General features: G+C 36.1%; 1 protein-coding gene across 1 annotated transcript in view; it reads right to left on the bottom strand.

Annotated features, from left to right (window-relative positions):
* The window catches only part of POLQ (DNA polymerase theta), a gene marked incomplete at both ends in the record, with an annotated part of 137,130 nt that overhangs the window by 102,678 nt on the left and 14,419 nt on the right, over nucleotides 1–20,033 (bottom strand). The window contains 5 exons of the mRNA XM_079704838.1: nucleotides 1,412–1,554; nucleotides 6,092–6,304; nucleotides 7,665–7,811; nucleotides 10,205–10,352; nucleotides 12,368–12,587. Of these exons, the coding sequence (XP_079560964.1) occupies nucleotides 1,412–1,554; nucleotides 6,092–6,304; nucleotides 7,665–7,811; nucleotides 10,205–10,352; nucleotides 12,368–12,587 (871 nt within the window). The remainder of the gene's footprint in view (nucleotides 1–1,411; nucleotides 1,555–6,091; nucleotides 6,305–7,664; nucleotides 7,812–10,204; nucleotides 10,353–12,367; nucleotides 12,588–20,033) is intronic.

Below are 20,033 nucleotides of genomic sequence, written 5' to 3'. Positions count from 1 at the left end.
GAATAAAGACACAGACCTACTTGAGAATGGACTTGAGGATATGGGGAAGGGGAAGGGTAAGCTGTGACAAAGGGAAAGAGAGGCATGGACATATATACACTACCAAACGTAAGGTAGATAGATAGTGGGAAGCAGCCGCATAGCACAGGGAGATCAGCTCGGTGCTTTGTGACCGCCAGGAGGGGTGGGATGGGGAGGGTGGGAGGGAGGGAGATGCATGAGGGAGGGGATGTGGGAACAGATGTATATGTATGACTGATTCACTTTGTTATAAAGCAGAAACTAATAAAATAAATAAATAAATAAATAAATAAATAAATAAATATGTGGGCATATAAAAATGCAAGTATTGAATACTCCCCACCTAGAAGAGGGGTGAGAATCGGTGTAGAAAAAGATGAAAGTGGCATCTTATAGATACCATTTTCCTGAAACTATTCTATTACATATACTAATCTACCCCTGTCTTCTTTCATTTAATGTATACTGGAAACATACCAAATCATTCTAAACAGAGCTATTTCATTCTTTTTAATGACAGCAAAGCATAGTTTTACCAAGACTTGTTTAGTTTTAATAGTATTTTAGTTATTCCAGGTTCTTCTTATTACCAATAGAGCTATAACAAACATTTCTGTATCTTTAATTTGATGAAATTTCACAAATACATCCCTAGGTAAAATTCCTAGATCTGAATCTGCTGGATAAATGGCTCTGTGCATTTTTTAAAAAATTCTTAGTAGGTATGGCCACGTTGCTCTCCAAAAGAGTTTCAGCACTGTATGAGTGCCTACCTTCTATAGTCTTACCTACCCTGTGCTATCAATTACTTTCTTTTTTTTTTTCAAACAGAGCTAAAGGGGAAAAAACGAGAATGAGTACAATACCAGTCCTCCAGCACCAGCAATGAAACCAACAGCAAGGCATGTTGGTATAGGAATAGAAACTTTTTTTAGTGAATACATGAAACAGTTAAAAGGGGTTACCTTTGAGGACTCTGAGCAAAAGGTTTTATTTTTCACTTTAGATACTTCTGTCTTTAGAAGTTTGCAACTTCTAATTGTGTATTTGTAATTTTATTTTATTTTAATGTCAACAGGTATTATCTGGATGGAGGAACTAAGGTCCATTTTTGTCATCATTTTTTTAAATTCAGAAAATAATAAAGAACATCTAAAAAATAACCATCTGGCATTTGTGATTTAATACACTGTTTTGAAGTAGATTCGTATGGCACTAGCTGTATTAAACTCCAGGAAATAACTATATAAAGTAGAAGAGGTTCAGATTTGGGAAGGCTATAAATAATCTCATAAAGAAACACAAAGCTAAGATTTTTCACATACTAAAGTTCTATCATTGTACTACAGGAACAAAAAAGCAAATGGTAGTTTAGTGAACTCTCTCTTACCTCCAGAATAGCTCTTATCATGCTCGAAGTTACTTCTTCTCCTTCTTGTCTTTGCAAACAGCTGCGAACAGGTTTTAGAGATCCCTGAAGTAGAGCTATACCTTTTGATTTCTCAGAGTTTTTACAAACTAAGATACTCTCACCTATAATCAAAAAAAAACTACACATTTGCAGAATCCCAACACATTTACATAAAATACCTGCTAAAGAGAATTTAAACTGGCTTACTTGTTTAAAAGGAGACAAGAGATAGTGGTTGTTATAGTCATATAATTATCACTAATGTTTTTATTTTCTGAATTTTGGATTGAAGGGGATCAGAATATGCTACATCAAAATATGCCACTTTAGCATAAGGATTATTTTGATCTGAAGCCAATTGGGAAGCAGCAAACATAGAAAGAGCTCTTTGCTTTCTCCTTATTTGCTTAGAAGCAGGACGTAAAATCCTCTGTGAAGGTGTTCCCCTTCCTGTCTCTCACAGCAGGAGGACAATTCTTATCACTGGAGACAAAAAGTCAGTATTGAGATGGGTGTGCACAAACCTCACTAAAGAAACCTTAACTTGCATTAATCTCCAGCATATATCTACCTTCCCACAATGTACCACCCCCTAGAAGCCCAAACCCCTTTTCCTTTGTCTTGTCACTTCTCTACAATTCATCACCCTTTGTTAAAAGGGTATATAAGCCCCCAGCATCTAACTGCTTCTTTAGATTTTTACTTTTCTATTAGGGACTCTGTGTATGTAAAAAATTAAATATTAACATCAAGTCAAATATGTATGGCTTTTTTCCTGTTAATCTGTAATTTGTCAGTTTCATTTGCAGGCACTAGGCATAGAACCTAAGAAGGTAGAGGAAAAGTCTTTTCCTTCCCTACAGGATTAACTATTGTTATTGAATAATTAAGTATATAATAGTAATAGATATTTTTAAAACTATAAAGGAAAATGCAGATGCAAATTATTACTGGTTATGAAACTGCATACCAGTCCCTGTGTCCCTGTCCTTTGAAGTAAAAGGCTCCCAGGCCTCCCCTCAGTCTCAAAAGGCTGGCTCAAGAGTTAATGATTAGGAAATGCAAAGGTGTAGAAACAAAGAATAGCTGTTGGGCCAGGAAACTGGTAACAATTTAGACTATAAACCAGCCACAAAGCAGAGTCACCGAACTCTCAGTTCCCTGAAAGATATAGATAAAAGGTCTAACACACGTTCCTAAGTTGTTCTATAGGAAGCAGACCCCCAAATGAAAACTGCTGATTGCAAGCATGTAGACCCCAGACCAGCTGAACCCAGAAAACTGGTGATGCTTGAAACTTCACCTTGATGCCAACCAATTCAAGAATTGTGCACAAACTGCTCATGCACCCGGAAGCTCCCTCACACTGCCTTTAAAAGCCCTTTGCCTGCACCAAGATGTTAAGATCGTTTTTAAGGACGCTAGTCCACCATCTTCTCCTTCTCGGTTAGCTGGCTTTTTCAAATAAAGTCACTTTCCTTGAATCAACACCTTGTCACCTGACTTACTGGCCTACCGTGTAATGAGTAGCCAAACCTGAGTTCAATATCAGTTATACATGATGATAATATAAAATCAAAAATATTAACAGATACCTAGAAATCACATTATAACACTCACTAATTTAAATGCTTTAGGCTATTGAAACAATCAAGTGAATAAAAATATGTGAAAGCACTTATTAATTAAATACATATACAGGACTTCCCTGGTGGCACAGTGGATAAGAATCCGCCTGCCAATGCAGGGGACACGGGTTCCATCCCTGGTCCGGGAAGATCCCACATTCCACGGAGCAACTAAGCCCGTGCTCCACAACTACTGAACCTGTGCTCTAGAGCCCGCATGCCACAACTACTGAGCCAACGTGCTGCAACTACTGAAGCCCTCATGCCTAGAGCCCATGCTCCACAACAAGAGAAGCCACCGCAATGAGAAGCCTGCGCACTGCAACGAAGAGTAGCCCCCACTCACCGCAACTAGAGAAAGTCCGCATGCAGCAACAAAGACCCAACGCAGCTACCAAAAAAAAAAAAATTAAATCTTAAAAAAAAGTCACTAAGAAAAAAATATACAAATATACAATTTATACAAACATAAACACTTATTACAACAATTAAGACTAGAGAAAACTAATTTTTTTTCAAAAATGAATCCAATAGTAAGGGAAAGGAAGCAGTAAATAAGATATTCAACAGGCAAAATGAAGGCCATTTGCATTAGAGAAAAATAAAAATAAAAGTAGCATTGTGGTAGACTATACTAACCACCCAGGCAGAGAGAAAATACAGATGATGCTTTCTTAACACTGCCAAATTTAGAATCAAGATAGGAAAAATATAAGGAACTACAAACTTGATAACCATTGGTTATTTATCCCAAGTATAATTACAAAAAACATAGGTACCATCAAAACAAACAAACAGAAGCCAGATGAATAAAATATACCACCTGGCTCTTGTGATAACTATAAAACAACCCAGCTTAAAACAAAAAAACTACCTAGAAAATGGATCAACTAGCATTAGCAACAAGGTAAAAAGCCACTTTGAGCAGTGTAAAGCTCTTCCAGGCTTTGATTCTTCAACAAAATAGACAACCCTTTTTCAGGATGAGCAAGATTTATGAAAATGCCCAAAATAATGCCAGTATATATGTCCAGATCCCATTCCCACCTGCCTAGTGAGGCTGTATCCATATTATAATTGAGAAGTCAATTAGAATCAAATCATTCACAGATTTGATATAGATAGATCTGCAAACTTTTTAACTTGCAAGTCACTGTTTTGGCACAAAGCACCATCATCCTACACTGGAAGGTTCCAAGAAATCCAAAGAGAGATTAAAGAGTCATCTAAATAAAACTCCATGAACTATCCAGGAAATATTAACATCATTTTAAAAATGCAAAGAAGTTACAAAAATGCTACACAGTCCAAAAAGAATGACCAAGTATTTAAATCTTCATAGTTGATATGAAACCCTTTATTTGCACATTCCCCACTTAAAGAAATTCTGAGCAAGCCATATGCCATCCTAAAATGGAACATTATGCAAAGTCAAAATCTCAGAAGTTTCCAAGACCTCAGAAACAAAGTTGTTGTGGTATATTTTAGTATTGTTTGAATGTTATCTGATTTAAGGCTTGATATTAGTCCAGGGTGCCAATCTTCCTATTATTCTTCCCCATGAGAAAGATAAGCACAAGCTAAGAATGTAGCAAGGCAAATAAAACCTCCTTATCTTTACATTACCTTGAAGACCCTCTGGCCTTGAAAAGAAGAGTATTTGTGTAAAATGAACTTACACTCCACTCTCCAGAGTTGTGAGTCTACTGAGAAATGAAAATTGGAGGAAGGACAGAAGGAGGCAGTTAGGAATGAGAAGGGAGTGTCTGAGCTCTTCCTCCTGCCCTTTTAAAACACATAAATGTAATCTGCATATTTCGTAGATAAAGTAAGAGACAGAAGCAGGATAAACTTCTTTGATGCCTATAGTAAGAGAAATCCAATGAGGTGGAAGGTTTGTTTAATCAACAAACTTCTTAGGGCTTAAAAGTGAGGCAGACCAGTGGTCCTTCAGGGATTACATACAGACGAATCATTTGCTACTAGGGCTGAGACTAATACTTGCCCCTAATAGCCATTCTCTCATTCTTTCTTTAATAAAACCCCTAAATGTTAGATGAACACAGGGTCACTCAGCTAGATTATATTCACCAGCTTCCCTGTAGTCGGGGAATATAAACATGTGACTTAGTTCTGGCCAATTGTGTGTAAGGAGAAATACTAAGTGCAACTTCTGGGAAGTGCCCTTAAAGGGTAGGATGGGCCCTTTACTTCCTCATCTCTCCTTCCTGATGACTGAAATGCAGATGTGATAACAGAGACTGGAATAGCCATCTTATACCACAAGATAGAAACTATATTGCTGAACACGGGAAAACAAACTAGAAGAAAGAAAGTGTGACAGAGAATGTTCCTCTCAAAGTTCTTTAATTTTAGAAGACTCAACAATTTAGTCATACCCAGAATAATGTAGCAGGCAAGAAATCATATTTGCTGCTATCTTCATATTTAATTCAAACAAGCCTCTTCCCTATTGCTTAAGACAAAACTTTTGTTTGCATTGCTGGTAATATTATCATTACTTGCTGATACAAGATAAGAAACTGAAAAAGTGTTTTCAGAGCCAGCACCAATTTAGAAAGAGAAAGAGGGTACACGAAGTTCCTATTCCAAAAGTGTGAGAGTACTTCCCAGCTCTCAGCATCCCTATTTGAACTCTTACAGCAGGCACCTAAACAGAATTAATACCCATAAAAATTAATCCCTTCACTAGCACAAAATAGTAGATGATAATGGAAATTAAAAGTCATCTTACAGCTAATGTGATGTCATCTGATTAACATAATACTGAATCATTTCACTGTATATAATACAAAAGAAAATCTTGATTCTACATTACTAGAAAATCAATAGTTGATTATATGAAAATTTTAAGTTATACTCATATAAATATTAAGCAAATCCAAAAGGATGACATTAGTGTTTTGGATAACAAAGAAATACAGCATGATAAGAAATGGGTTGCCATTCAATTTCAGGTAGACTGACACTGTCCTTCAGCAACACTATTACAAAATTCAAACTCACTTACCTACTGTGTCTACTCCTTTCCTGCCAGCACGACCAACCATCTGCTTGTAAGTAAGAATATCTAGAGATCGACCACTGAAAATAGGAGTCCTAATGATTACACGACGTGCAGGTAAATTCACCCCAGATGAAAGAGTAGAAGTTGCTGCCAAGACCCGAATCTGACCTTGACGGAAGGCTCCTTCAATGATATCCCTCTCCTCAAAAGTAAGACCTAAAAAAAAGAAATTACGATAGCATATATTTATTAACATATAATGAAAATATTGTACTTGATCACTTACAAATGGATCTGAGAATCTGTTACAAGCATGTAAAGATGTTTTTCAAGCTATTGTTATGACTGTAAACAAAGAAGTAATCACAGTCTACCAATTCAAGAGTATAATCTGCCAACCCTTGTATTGTATACTGTACTTCTATCTCATCTTCTAGACCAGGGGTTGTCAAACTTTATCTGTAAACATTTTAGGTTTTGCAGGACAGATGGTCTCTGCTGCAACTACTCAACTCTACCACTGTCACATGAAAGCAGCCACAAAACAAATGGACAAGACTGTGTTCCAATAAAACTTTATTTACAAAAACAGCTGGATTTGACCAGCAGACTGTAGTTTGCTGACCCCTGCTCTAGACAAGAACTCCTTGAAGGTAGAGACATGCCTTATGACAGTATCCGCAGGGTCTATCCAACACCATGGTGAGACACATAAATGTCTGAAGAATAAATACATGAGTAAATGAAAAACATCATATAGAATACACACTAAAGTGGCTTATTTTTTATTTTCTTTTAATTTAAAAAAATCAAAAGGATTGGGGTTCTAGTTTGTAAATAACTTGTGGGTCCACCGGCATTCATTTTATTAGTATGCATTATAAGTTATATACAATGAAAATATTCTTTTATGTGTTTGTGTGTATGGGTATATATATATATTTTTTTAAAATTTATTTATATATAGCATGATAAAAATTTTAAGTAAATTGAAAAGGTTAAGTTCCTAATCATAGAAACCATATATTCTTAATCATATCCTCAGCACATATCATCATTGACAGATCATACCCTGAAAGAAATTATTTAATTCGGTGACTGTCATAACCCTTGCAGTTTTGACAACCTAGGTATTTGGTTTTTAAACACTTGTAGCCCTCTCAAAATATAATATGACAAATTCTAAAATTAATTTGATTTTGATATACTCATGAGAATATTTCCAATACCCCTTAAGATAAAAGGAAACAGAGTGGCATAAAAGTAGGATAGCAAGTACCACTCTAACCTAATTTTTAAGGAAACAAAGTATAGAAAGGTAATAATTTCAGAATTCACTTCCCCAGTTGTACAAAAAAGCTTATATCTAGTATTTATATACCATACAGATAAGTAAACCTACATGTTTGTTTTATTCTTGTTTAACCTTAATCACACAATTTCTTAAAATGAAATCTAAGAGTATTAAGTGTGGTTAACAAGAAATCAAATGCAAATCAAATATAAAAATAAAAATGAAGACATTATAAGGATTCTTGGAGGGGGCTTCTTAATAACATATTATAAATACGGATACCTGCATGATGAAACGCTACTCCCCATGGCACAGTTTTTTGTAATACAGAGTCCAGTCCTGAAGGCAAGCGTTTTAAGTGATCCATCACTTCTAGGAGGCCCTTTTGTTCCAGTATCACTGGTGGAAGTTCAGATGATCTTACCAATCCTGTCACAAAAAAATCATCAACACTGTCACCTCCCCTTGGACCTCTTTAACTGCTATCTGACTGAGTCATGACAGAGGGCAATGGTTCTGAAACTACTACATATAATAATCACCTGGACGGGGCTTCCCTGGTGGCGCAGTGGTTGAGAGTCTGCCTGCCAATGCAGGGGACACGGGTTCATGCCCCGGTCCGGGAACATCCCACATGCCGTGGAGCGGCTAGGCCCATGAGCCATGGCCGCTGAGCCTGCGCATCTGGAGCCTGTGCTCCACAACGGGAGAGGCCACAACAGTGAGAGGCCCGTGTACCGCAAAAAATAATAATAATAATAATCACCTGGATATCTTTTAAAAATACTGATGCCTGGCATTCACCTCTGGACTTTGCGATGCGATGCAACCTGGACATAATGATTTTTAAATCTCCCCAGGCAATTCTAATGTGTACCAAAGTTTAGGAAACATTATATTAGGGTGAGATCAAGCCCACAGGAGGAGATCAAAAGAAACAGCTGAAGGAAGGAGAAAATTACAGATACTCAGAGCCTAAAAATCAAAATCCTTGCTCAAAGTGTGCCCCACCCCCCAAACCAGCAGTGTCAGAATCACATAGGAGCTTAGTTCTAAATGACAATTCTTCTAGCCTTTTTGGCACCAATGTGGTAATTAATCATACATTACCCTCTGTTTTTGCCTCTATGTGTAACTTCCCCCAGAAGACTTTCTTAGATGCAAGAACTATGTTTGCTTAAAGAATTTCCTAGACTTTTGGATTTCTGAACTAGTAAACCTTCTCATAGAATGTATCTTATATTTTATATATTTTTAAGTCTTTTAGGTAAACTTTTCCTAAAATTTTGAGGATCCACAGAGGGTTGCCAAAGTTTTATTTCTCTAAGAACAATTTAAAATTTTTAAAAATTATCATTGATTCCTTATTTCAAAAGAAAAGTTATTTTAACATAAAAAAGTTAGTAGGGATAATTTCAAAATTTAAACTTCATCTTTATGAAAAATGTGCTGCCTTGTCTTTACTTTTCTGGTGAAAAGTTCATCACTGCCCAGGCTCCAGTCTAAGCACTAGGATTTGGGAACCATGCTATAAATCAAAATAACAGAGCCTCAAGCAAAGAAAATATTAATAATGTTTCTGGTTATTAAGGAGTATAAGTTATCATGGTTCACATAAAAAATAAAAGTTGGCATAATAAGAAAGTATCAATTAAGAGGGAACTAGAAGAGATATTAAAATGTTGGATCAGAGTCTACCCAATATAACTTCAGGCAAAGTTCACTTATTGGAGCTAGGCTTGAGATATCCATCACCTGTCCTCAAGATGCCACTGTCATAACAAAGTCATAAAATATCATAGTATTCTGTAACTAGAACTGGTCTCTGTCTTCCCTACACTTATCTTTGACCCCAAGGGACCATAAGCTAGTACTCATCCTAGAATCAGTAAAAATATATACTAATGGTTATAGCAATATACTAGATCAATACTCAGCAATAAAAAAGAAACAAATTGATAGAAGTAACAATCTGGATGAATCTTAAAAATATTATGCTGAGTAAAAGAAGCCAGGCACAAAAGACACATACACACAATATGACATCATTTACTATATGAAATTCTTAGAAAAGACACAACTAATCTAGAGTGACAGAAAATATATGAGTGGTTGCCTGAAGCTGGGGATAGAGGGAGGAGACTGACAGCAAAAGGGAACATTTTAGATTGACAGAAATGTTCTACATGTTGATCACAGTGGGGGAGTTAAACAGGTGAACACATTTATTAAAATTCATGAAGTTACACACTTCAAGTGGGTACATTTTATTCCACATAAATTCCACCTCAGTAAAACCGATTTTAAAATATCGGATTGGCCAAAAAGTTCATTCGGCTTTTTCCATAAGATGTTATGAACAAACTTTTTGGCCAACCCAATACATGTGTATATATGTATATGTATATGTACATATACGTGTGTGTGTGTGTATGATTCTTTTTAGAGTTACAGTTTGGAAATATAAAAAAGATATGACTGCTTTCCCCAAAAAAATGTGTATATGTGAAGTTTTTTATACAGTTTAGGGGCTTCGAGGTCAACCTCTCAAAGCCCATGGATCCTAGATGAAGAACCTCAGTATATACCTATATAAATCCAACATTCTAAAATTCTGAAGATTAGTCTGAATGTGTGTACACATTGTCTGTAAGGAGGATAAGGAGATGATTAGTCACAAAAGCAGAGTTTTATAAAGGAGTAGCCAGTAGGCAGGTGGTGGCAATGATGAAAGAGAGCCATGCTTTGCTAATATAATTATTAACATTACTTTCAAGCAAATGTCCTAAGTATGGAGGCTTTCACTGCCATCAGTAACTTACCCTCAGCTTGATGGTGTAGACTGTAAAACGCATGGGCAATGATATCTGCCAACTTCTCACACCATTTCTTTGATGGACAGAAAAGTAATACTGAATGGTTATCACGAATGGTCTCATAACATAAACTAACAACATGGTCCTCATCTCCCTAAAAAAAAAAGAGAAGTTGCCACTGTAGTAGTACCTTCAAAACATTTTCATATCATTTTAAAGTCATTCATTTTGCTTCAAGGGAAAGGTTTTTCTACACAAAGGCATGATAAGAATCAGTTACACAAAATCAGTAATAAAACAAAGAAAAAACAGAAAGAGAAAAGAAGAAAATAAACTTCCTTATGATGCAAGGTGAGTAGGAAATATCTTATATTCATTCAACTAATATTGACTGACCCTCAACCCTCAGGTAATGGGGATATTATGGTGAGTAAAAGAAAGTCAAGGTACTATCTTTAAGGGGTTTAGGTCTCACTGGGGAAACATATTAAAGTACTAAACAAACAAATGTAAAATACAATCATAATATGTACTATGAAAGAGAGTTTTATGGTGTTTTGAAGCCTCATATTTGACATAAATTTGACAGAAAGACCTGAAAGAAAGGTTTCCCTGAGAAACTGATGATTTAGCTGAGACGTGAAGAATGGGAAGCATTATCTTAATGAAAGGTAACTGGGGGACAGGGAACACATCTCAAGCAGAACAAAGAGCATTTGTAAACACCCAGTGGTGGCCCAGGGAATTCTCAAAACTGGAAGGTCAGTGTGTGTAACTGGATTAATTCATTAATCCATTCACTCATTAAGCAAATATTTACTATGTGTCATATATTGTTCTAGGCACTGGGGATGGAGAATAAAGCAGAAAAACAGCTCTAGCCTTAGAGTTCTTCTACTCCAATAAGAAAAGATAGATCAAAACAACAAGATAAGTAAAACACATAGTATGTTCAGTTTTGAAAAGTGCAAAGGGGAAAAATGAAACAGGGAAAATAGGAGGAATAGGAGAACACAGCAATTTAAATAAGGTGGCCAAGGGAAGTCTGAGAAATTGACATTTGAGTAAAGGTCCAAAGGTGAAAAGGTAAACCCTACTGATGCCTGGGGGAGAAAGCATTCCAGATAAAGAGAACCTGAGGTGGGAGATTCTTGGCATATTATGGAATAGCAAAAAGGCTATGAAGGAAGTAAGAAGGAATATAGAAACTGAAGTCAGAGCACTAAGGGAGTGGGGCAGATCATGCAGGGGCTTGTAGGCTACTTTAAAGATGTTGGCTTTCATTCTAAATGAAACAGGGAACCATCACAAGTTTTTGAGCAGAATGTGATATTCATTTTAAATAGGTCACTAGCTCTTGATTTAAGCACAGACTGAAGGGGACAAAGTAGGAAGCAAAGAGACCAATTATGAGGCTATTTCAAAAATCCAGGTAAGAGCTGTAACATTTAAATGAGGTGGAGGCATAGGCATGATAATAGAAGATTAACAGGAGAGTAGATGAATGTGTTTACTTATATACTTGAGGTAACCAAGGCACAGTCAGGTGAAATTTGGGGTACAGAGCGAAGCAACTAAATAAGATTCCATACCAGGTATGCAGAAGCTACAAATGCATACCTATGATGGTACTAAAACACATGAATTTAGTCCTATTCCTAGTTCTAAACTTACCCTTAACTTTTTCAGACACTACATTCAGAGAAGTTATGTGATTCAACTAATATCATAGCCATATCAAGTATCTCTATGAAGTATCAGAAGTAGGTCTTTCTGACTCCAAAAAATGATTTTTCCACTCTACTATATAATACCTATATCATTAAACAAAAGGTCAATTTTCCACATTAGTGTTTAGTGTAAACAAAGCCATAAGAAAATCTTCTTCCTAGTTAAAAAGAAAAATCTACAAAATTTTATACTTACACTTATAGGAAATGATAATACTTAAATTTAAGACACAGCTACATTTCCTCTCTTACCAACACCACCAATTCTTTAATATGAAACCAATTAGCTTAGCATTAGGAATCCTTCTAATGCATATATAATGCATATTCAACTACTTTGCAACCCCCTACTTTACTTAACTCAAAAACTGTTAACTTGTGAGAAAATGCAATCAAACATAAAAGTACTGGTGGTAATTATATAAAAATAATGACTTACCTTTACTTGTAGCATGGGTTGAAATTCCCTCACAGGCTTCAGTGAAGAGTCATAAATAGAATTTCCAATTTTTACTGATTCCAGCAGTGGTACAGGGCGAAAGTCAGTGTGGTAGAGTTCAGCATTCAACCAGGAAGCCACAAGCTCCAAATTTGGGAGAGTAGCACTCATGCCAACAATCTGCACGGCATTAGACAGAGGACTGGCTAAATATGCCTGGCTGTGAAAAACAAATGAAAATGATGCTAAATAGTGCTAACAATATTCTTGGTCGTGTCCTTTCGTATATACGTGCATAAATTTCTTTAGGGTATATACCTAGGAGTAAAATTGCTGGGTCTTATATTATCTTCAATTTTACTAGATAATGTCCAACTGTTTTCCAAAGAGACTGTACCAGAGTTACACCCCTGCAATCCATGTGTGTTTTTCCCCATTTTATTGAGATATAATTGACACGCAGCACTGTATAAGTTTAAGGTGTACAGCATAATGATTTGACTTACATCATGAAAAGATTATCACAATAAGTTTTGGAAACATCCATTATCTCATATACATACAACATTAAAAAAACAGAAAAAAGTTTTTTCCTTGTGATGAGAACTCTTAGGATTTACTCTCAATGACTTTTATATATAACATACAGCAGTGTTAATTATATTTATCATGTTGTACATTACATCCCTAGTACTTAGTTATCTTATAACAGGAAGTTTGTTCCTTTGTCTACCTTCATTCAGCTCCTTCTCTCCCCAACTCTGCCTCTGGTAACCCACAAATCTGATCTCTTTTTCTACAAGTTTGCTCATTTTTGAAGTATAATTGACCTACAACACTGTTAGTTTCTGTTACACAACACAGTGATTCAATATTTCTATACATTTCAAAATTATCAGCATGATAAATCTTGTTACAATATGTCATCATACAAAGCTATTAGTTATTAACTGTATTCCCCACATTGTACACTTCATATCCATGACTCATTTATTTTGCAACTGAAGTTTATACCTCAAACTTCCTCACCTATTTCTTTCCTCCCCACAACCCCCATCCTTCTGGCAACCATCTGTTCTGTATTTTCAGATTCCACATGTAAATGAAATCATAAAGTATTTGTCTTTCTGTCTCACTTATTTCACTTAGCATAATACCCTCTAAGTCCATCCATGTTGTTGCAAACAGCAGGATTTCCTTCTTTCTTATGGTTGTATTGTATATAAATACACCATGTTTTCTTTATCCATTCATCTATTGATGGGCACTTGGTTGCTTCCATAACTTAGCTATTGTAAATAATGCTGCATTAAACCTAGGGGTGCATATATCTTTTTCAAATTAGTGTTTTTGTTTTACTTCAGATAAATACTCAGGGGTAGAATTGCTGGATCATATGGCAGTTCTACTTTTAATTTTTTGAGAAATTGCCATACTGTTTTCCATAGTGGCTGCAGCAATTTATATTCCCACCAAAAGTGCACAAGGGTTCTCTTTTCTCCACATCCTTGCCCACACTTGTTATTTGCTGTCTTTTCTGATAACAGCCACTCTGACAGGTGTGAGGTGATATCAGATTGTGGTTTTGATTTGTATTTCACTGATGATTAGTGATGTTGAGCATCTTTTCATATGCCTGTTGGCCATCTGTATGTCTTCTTTGGAAAAATGTCTATTCAGATCCTCTGCCCATTTCTTAATTGGATTTTTTTTGATGTTGAGTTATATGAATTCTTCATATATTTTAGATATTAACCCCTTACTGAATACATCATTTGCAAAGATCTTCTCCCATTCATTATGCAGCCTTTTCATTTTGTTGAAAGTTTCCTTTGCTGTGCAGAAAACTTTTAGTTTGATAGTTTTAGTCCCATTTGTTTATTTTTACTTTTGTTTCCCTTGCCTGAGGAGACATATCCTAAAAATATTACTAAGGGCAACATCAAAGAGCATACTACCTATGCTTTCTTCTAGAAGTTTTATGGTTTCAGGTCTTGATTTAAATCTTTAATCCATTTTGAATTTATTTTTGTGCATGCTGTGAGACAGTAGTCCAGTTTTACCAACACCATTTATTGAAAAGGCTGGCTGTTCACCAATGTTGTATATTCTTGCCTCCTTTGTCACAGATTAATTGCCCATAAAATTGTGGGCTCATTTCTGGGCTTTCTAATCTGTTTCATTGATTTATGTGTCTGTTTTTATGCCAGTACCATACTGTTTTGATTACTGTAGCTTTGCAGTATAGTCTGAAGTCAGGGAGTGTGATGTCTCCAGCTTTGTTATTCTTTCTCCAGACTGTTTTGGCTATTCAAGGTCTTATGTGTTTCCATACAAATTTTAGAATTTTTCATTCTAGTTCTGTGAAAAATGCCATTGGTATTTTGGAAGGGATTGCACTGATGGTCATTTTAACAATATTTATTCTTCCAATCCATGAACACAGTATAGCTTTCCATCTGTTTGTGTTGTCTTCAATTTCTTTCATCAGTGTCTTATAGTTTTCTGAGTACAGGTCTCTACCTCCTTAGTTAGACTTATTCCTAGGATTTTTTTTTAATTTTATATTGGAGTATAGTTGATTTACAATGTTGTTTTAGTTTCAGGTGTACAGCAAAGTGATTCAGTTATACATATACATTTATCTATTCTTTTTCAGATTCTTTTCCAGTATAGGTAATTAAAGAGTATTGAGTAGAGTGCCCTGTGCTATACAGTACAGCCTTGTTAGTTACCTATTTTATATATGGTAGTATGTATAGGTTAATCCCAATCTCCTAATTCATCACTTCCCCCCACATTTCCCCTATGGTAACCATAAGTTTGATTTCAAGATCTGTGAGTCTGTTTCTGTTTTGTAAGTAAGTTCATTTATGTCATTTTTTATTAGATTCCACATATAAGTGATATCATATGACAGCTGTCTTTCTGTGTCTGACTTACTTCACTCCTTATGACAATCTCTAGGTCCATCCATGTTGCTGCAAATGGCATTATTTTGTTCTTTTTTATGGCTGAGTAATATTCCATTATATATGTACCACATCTTCTTTATCCATTCCTCTGTGATAGACATTTAGGTTGCTTCCATGTCCTAGCTACTGTAATTAGTGCTGCAGTGAACACTGGGGTGTATGTATCTTTTCAAATTATGGTTTTCTCCAGGTATAAGGCCAGGAGTGGGATTGCTGCATCATATGATAGTTCTATTTTTAGTTTTTTAAGGAACCTCCATACTGTTCACATAGAGGCTGTACCAATATACATTCTTACCAACAGTGTAGGAGGGTTCCCTTTTCTCCACACCCTCTCCAGCATTTATAGTTTGTAGACTTTTTAATGATGGCGATTCTGTGTGAAGTGATACATCACTGTAGTTTTGATTTGCATTTCTCTAATAATTAGCCATGTTGAGCATCTTTTCATGTGTTTTTTGGCCATCTGTATTCTTCTTTGGAGAAATGTCTATTTAGATCTTCTGCTCATTTTTTATTGGGTTGTTTGTTTTTATGATATTGGGCTGCATGACCTGTTTGTCTATTTTGGAGATTAAACCCATGTCGGTCACTTTGTTTGCAAACATTTTCTCCTATTCTATGAGTTGTCCTTTCATTTTGTTTATGGTTTCCTTTGCTATGCAAAAGCTTTTAAGTTTAATTAGGTCCCACTTGTTAATTTTTGTTTTCATTTTAATTACTCTGGGATGTGGATCCAAAAAGATCTTGCTGCAATTTACGTCAAAGAGTGTTCTGCCAAAGAGTGTTTTCCCATAGGAATTCTATAGCATCTGGTCTTACATTTAGGTCTTTAATCCATTTTGAGTTTATTTTTGTGTATGGTGTTACGGAGTATTCTAATTTCATTATTTTACATATAGCTGTCCAGTTTTCTCAGTGCCACTTATTAAAGAAACAGTCTTTTCTCCATTGTATACTCTTGCTGCCTTTGTCATAGATTAATTGACCATAGGTGCATGGGTTTATTTCTGAGCTTTCTATACTGTTCCATTGATCTATAAGGCTGTCTTTGTGCCAGTACCATACTGTTTTGATTACAGTATGGTACTGGAACAAAGCTTTATAGTATACTCTGAAGTCAGGGAGCCTGATTCCTCCAGCTCCATTTTTCTTCCTCAGGATTGCTTTGGCTATTCGGGGTCTTTTGTGTTTCCATACAAATTTTAAGATTTTTTTTCTCTAGGTCTGCAAAAAATGCCATTGGTAATTTGATAGGGATTGCATTGGTCTTCTACCTCCTTAGTTAGATGTATTCCTAGGATTTTTGTTCTTTTTGATGCAATTATAAATAGGATTGTGTTCCTAATTTCTCTGACAATTCGTGTCAGTGTACAGAAATACAACAGATTTCTATATATTAATTTTGTATCCTACAACTTTACATAGTTCGTTGATGAGTTCTAGTATTTTGGTGGTGTCTTTAGGATTTTCTGTGTATAGTTATCATGTCACCTGCAAACAGCGGCAGATTTACTTCTTCCTTTCCAATTTGGATTCCTTTTATTTTTTTTTCTTGTCTGATTGCTGTGGCTAGGACTTCTTAACTGTTCCACATCTTTGTCACCACTTAGTATTGTCAATCTGTTAGGTATTTTGGACAGTGTGTGGTAATAGCTCTTTGAAGAGGTAATTTACATTTCCTTGATTACTAATGAGATTAAGCACCATTTCATGTATAGACACCATTTGGATACCCTCTTATAAATGTCTGTTCAAGTTCCTTACCCATTGATATTGTATCTTTCCTCATTGACTTGTAGAATTTTTTTTAATGTTCAGGATAATGACTTTCCTCTTTCATTAATTTTTGTTCTTCTCTTTATTATTTCTTTCCTTCCACTCTCTGTGGCATTATTTTACTATTCTTTTTCTAAGTTCTATAGATGAATAAGTCATTAATTTTCCAGTCTCTCATCTTTAATAATATACACACTGTATACTATCAATTTCCCTTTAAAAACAACTCTAGCTGCATTTCACAATTTCATTAGGAGATATTTTTATTATACTTTCATTCCAAACTATCTTCCTGTTTCTACTGTGATTATTTTTTTCACCCCAAAAGGGGTCAAAATTATTTATTAATTTCTAAATATGTGGGCATCTTTCAGTTATGTTTTTCTTATAGTTATTTCTAGCTTAATTACACTGCTGTCAAAGAATATATTTTAAATGACTTAAATCCTTTAAATATGTTGTTTTATGGCCTAGCATATGGTAGGGTTTTTTTTTTTTTGTAAATGTTTCATATGTAATTGAAAAGAATATATATACTGCTCTTATTTGGTAAATATTCTACATACATCCATTAGGTCAAATTTGCTAACTGTATTAGTCATATCTTCTATATCCCTACTAATTTGGGATATAGATGACTATCTGCATGTTTTCCCACATACTGCAAGAGATGTGTTAAAATCTCCCTAAACTGAAAGACAAGAGCCCCTAGATTGAAAGCAACTACTGGGTACCCAGCACAATGTTAGAAAATAGATCAACACCAAGACACATCAGTGAAATTTCACAATACTAAGGAAGAAAAGGATTTCTTAAAAACTCTCAGAGACGGGCTTCCCTGGTGGCGCAGTTGTTGAGAGTCCGCCTGCCGATGCAGGGGACACGAGTTCGTGCCCCGGTCTGGGAAGATCCCACATGCCGTGGAGCGGCTGGGCCCGTGAGCCATGGCTGCTGAGCCTGCGTGTCCGGAGCCTGTGCTCCGCAGCGGGAGAGGCCACAACAGTGAGAGGCCCGCATACCACAAAAAAAAAAAAAAAAAAAACTCTCAGAGAAAAATTTTAAAATTTATATAGGGCTTCCCTGGTGGCCCAGTGGTTCAGAGTCTGCCTGCCAATGCAGGGGACACAGGTTCGAGCCCTGGTCCGGGAAGATCCCACATGCCGGGGAGCAACTAAGCCCATGCGCCACAACTACTGAGCCTGTACTCTAGAGCCCACAAGCCACAACTACTGAAGCCCGCACACCTGGAGCCCGAGCTCCCCAACAAGAGAAGCCATCACAATGAGAAGCCCGCACACCACAAGTAAGAGTAGCCCCCGCTTACCACAACTAGAGAAAGCCCGCGCGCAGCAACAAAGACCCAACGCAGCCAAAAATAAATAAATAAATTTATAAAATTTATACAAAGGATGAAGGATCAGCATGGCACTGGATTTCTCAATAGTAATGAGAAAAATGAAGTACTATCTTAAAAACTCTAAAAGTGTTTAAAATCTTGACGTTTGTACCTGGAAAATCTATGAAATAATTGTAAGGCATTTTCAGACATGTTAATTTTTGCAAAATTTATACCCATAATAGCCTGTACACTGAAATAAAGTGGAACTTCCTAGAAGATATCCCCACTAAAATGAGAAAGTGAATCAAAAGAAATACATATGATCACAAAAAAGGAGGGCCCTGACTCAAACAAACAGCAATGGGAATGAATGATAATGATAAAAAGAGATCTCAAGATAACTGTTGTACAGCACATATATAGATTAACCACCTATCTAAATTGGAACAACTCAGGAGGCTTTAGGAGAAACTTCTTCAAGAAAACAAATTGGGCAGAATAACAAATGTACTGGAACATATTGGGTGGAGATTTATATAAGTGGAGAAGAGGCTGGAGATAAATCAATGATAAGTTCATAGAAAACCAACTCATCAAACAAAAGACATTTATTAATTTCAGAGAAAACAAAAAGTTATTGAGAAAGTAAAAATAATCATAATATACCACACGGCTCAGTTGACAACGACACTTATATAGTCATAATAGTGTAATATTGAATACTGAACAAAGAAAAATTAGAACATAAGTATATTTGAAGAATGGGAATATAATGAGATGATAAAGAGAGACTAAGGGGCTGGAGGAGGAGATCAGGCAGAGTGAGTAAAGAATATAAAAAGGAGCTAGATCTTCATCTTCCATAGTAAAAAGTCAATATACAATGTGTAAAACTAAAAACTCAAGTAGCTATATTTAGAGATATCCGTGTAAATAGAATTTTTTAAAAGCTGTTAAGAGGGGCTTCCCTGGTGGCACAGTTAAGAATCTGCCTACCAATGCAGGGGACACGGGTTCAATACCTGGTCTGGGAAGATCCCACACGCCACAGAGCAACTAAGCCCCTGTGCCACAACTACTGAGCCTGAGCTCTAGAGCCCACGTGCCACAGCTACTGAGCCCGAGTGACGCAACTACTGATGCCCATGCGCCTGGAGCCTGCGCTCTGCAACAGGAGAAGCCACTGCAATGAGAAGCCCATTCACCGCAACGAAGAGTAGCCCCCGCTCGCCACAACTAGAGAAAGCCTGCACGCAGCAACGAAGACCCAACACAGCCAAAAATAAATAAATAAAATAAATTTTTTAAAAAAAGAAAAAAAGCTGTAAGAGTTAAAAATAGTTACCTCTGGAAAGTAGGGGATAAAGAAATGTTATTTTTCATAATTAGCTTTGACTACTTAAAAAGGATGTGCGTACAGATAACAAATACAAAAACTGGATTTTAAAAATTCTATCATAAAAGTGGTGAGCAGTCGACCCCGGAGGAAGATGGCGGAAGAGTAAGACGCGGAGATCACCTTCCTCCCCACAGATACATCAGAAATTCATCTACACGTGGAACAACTCCTACA

This window comes from Hyperoodon ampullatus (assembly GCF_949752795.1).
Source record: "Hyperoodon ampullatus genome assembly, chromosome: 5".
NCBI lineage: Eukaryota > Metazoa > Chordata > Mammalia > Artiodactyla > Ziphiidae > Hyperoodon > Hyperoodon ampullatus.
Note: the sequence above shows the minus strand (reverse complement) of the source record. Positions and strands in the feature narration are given on the sequence as shown.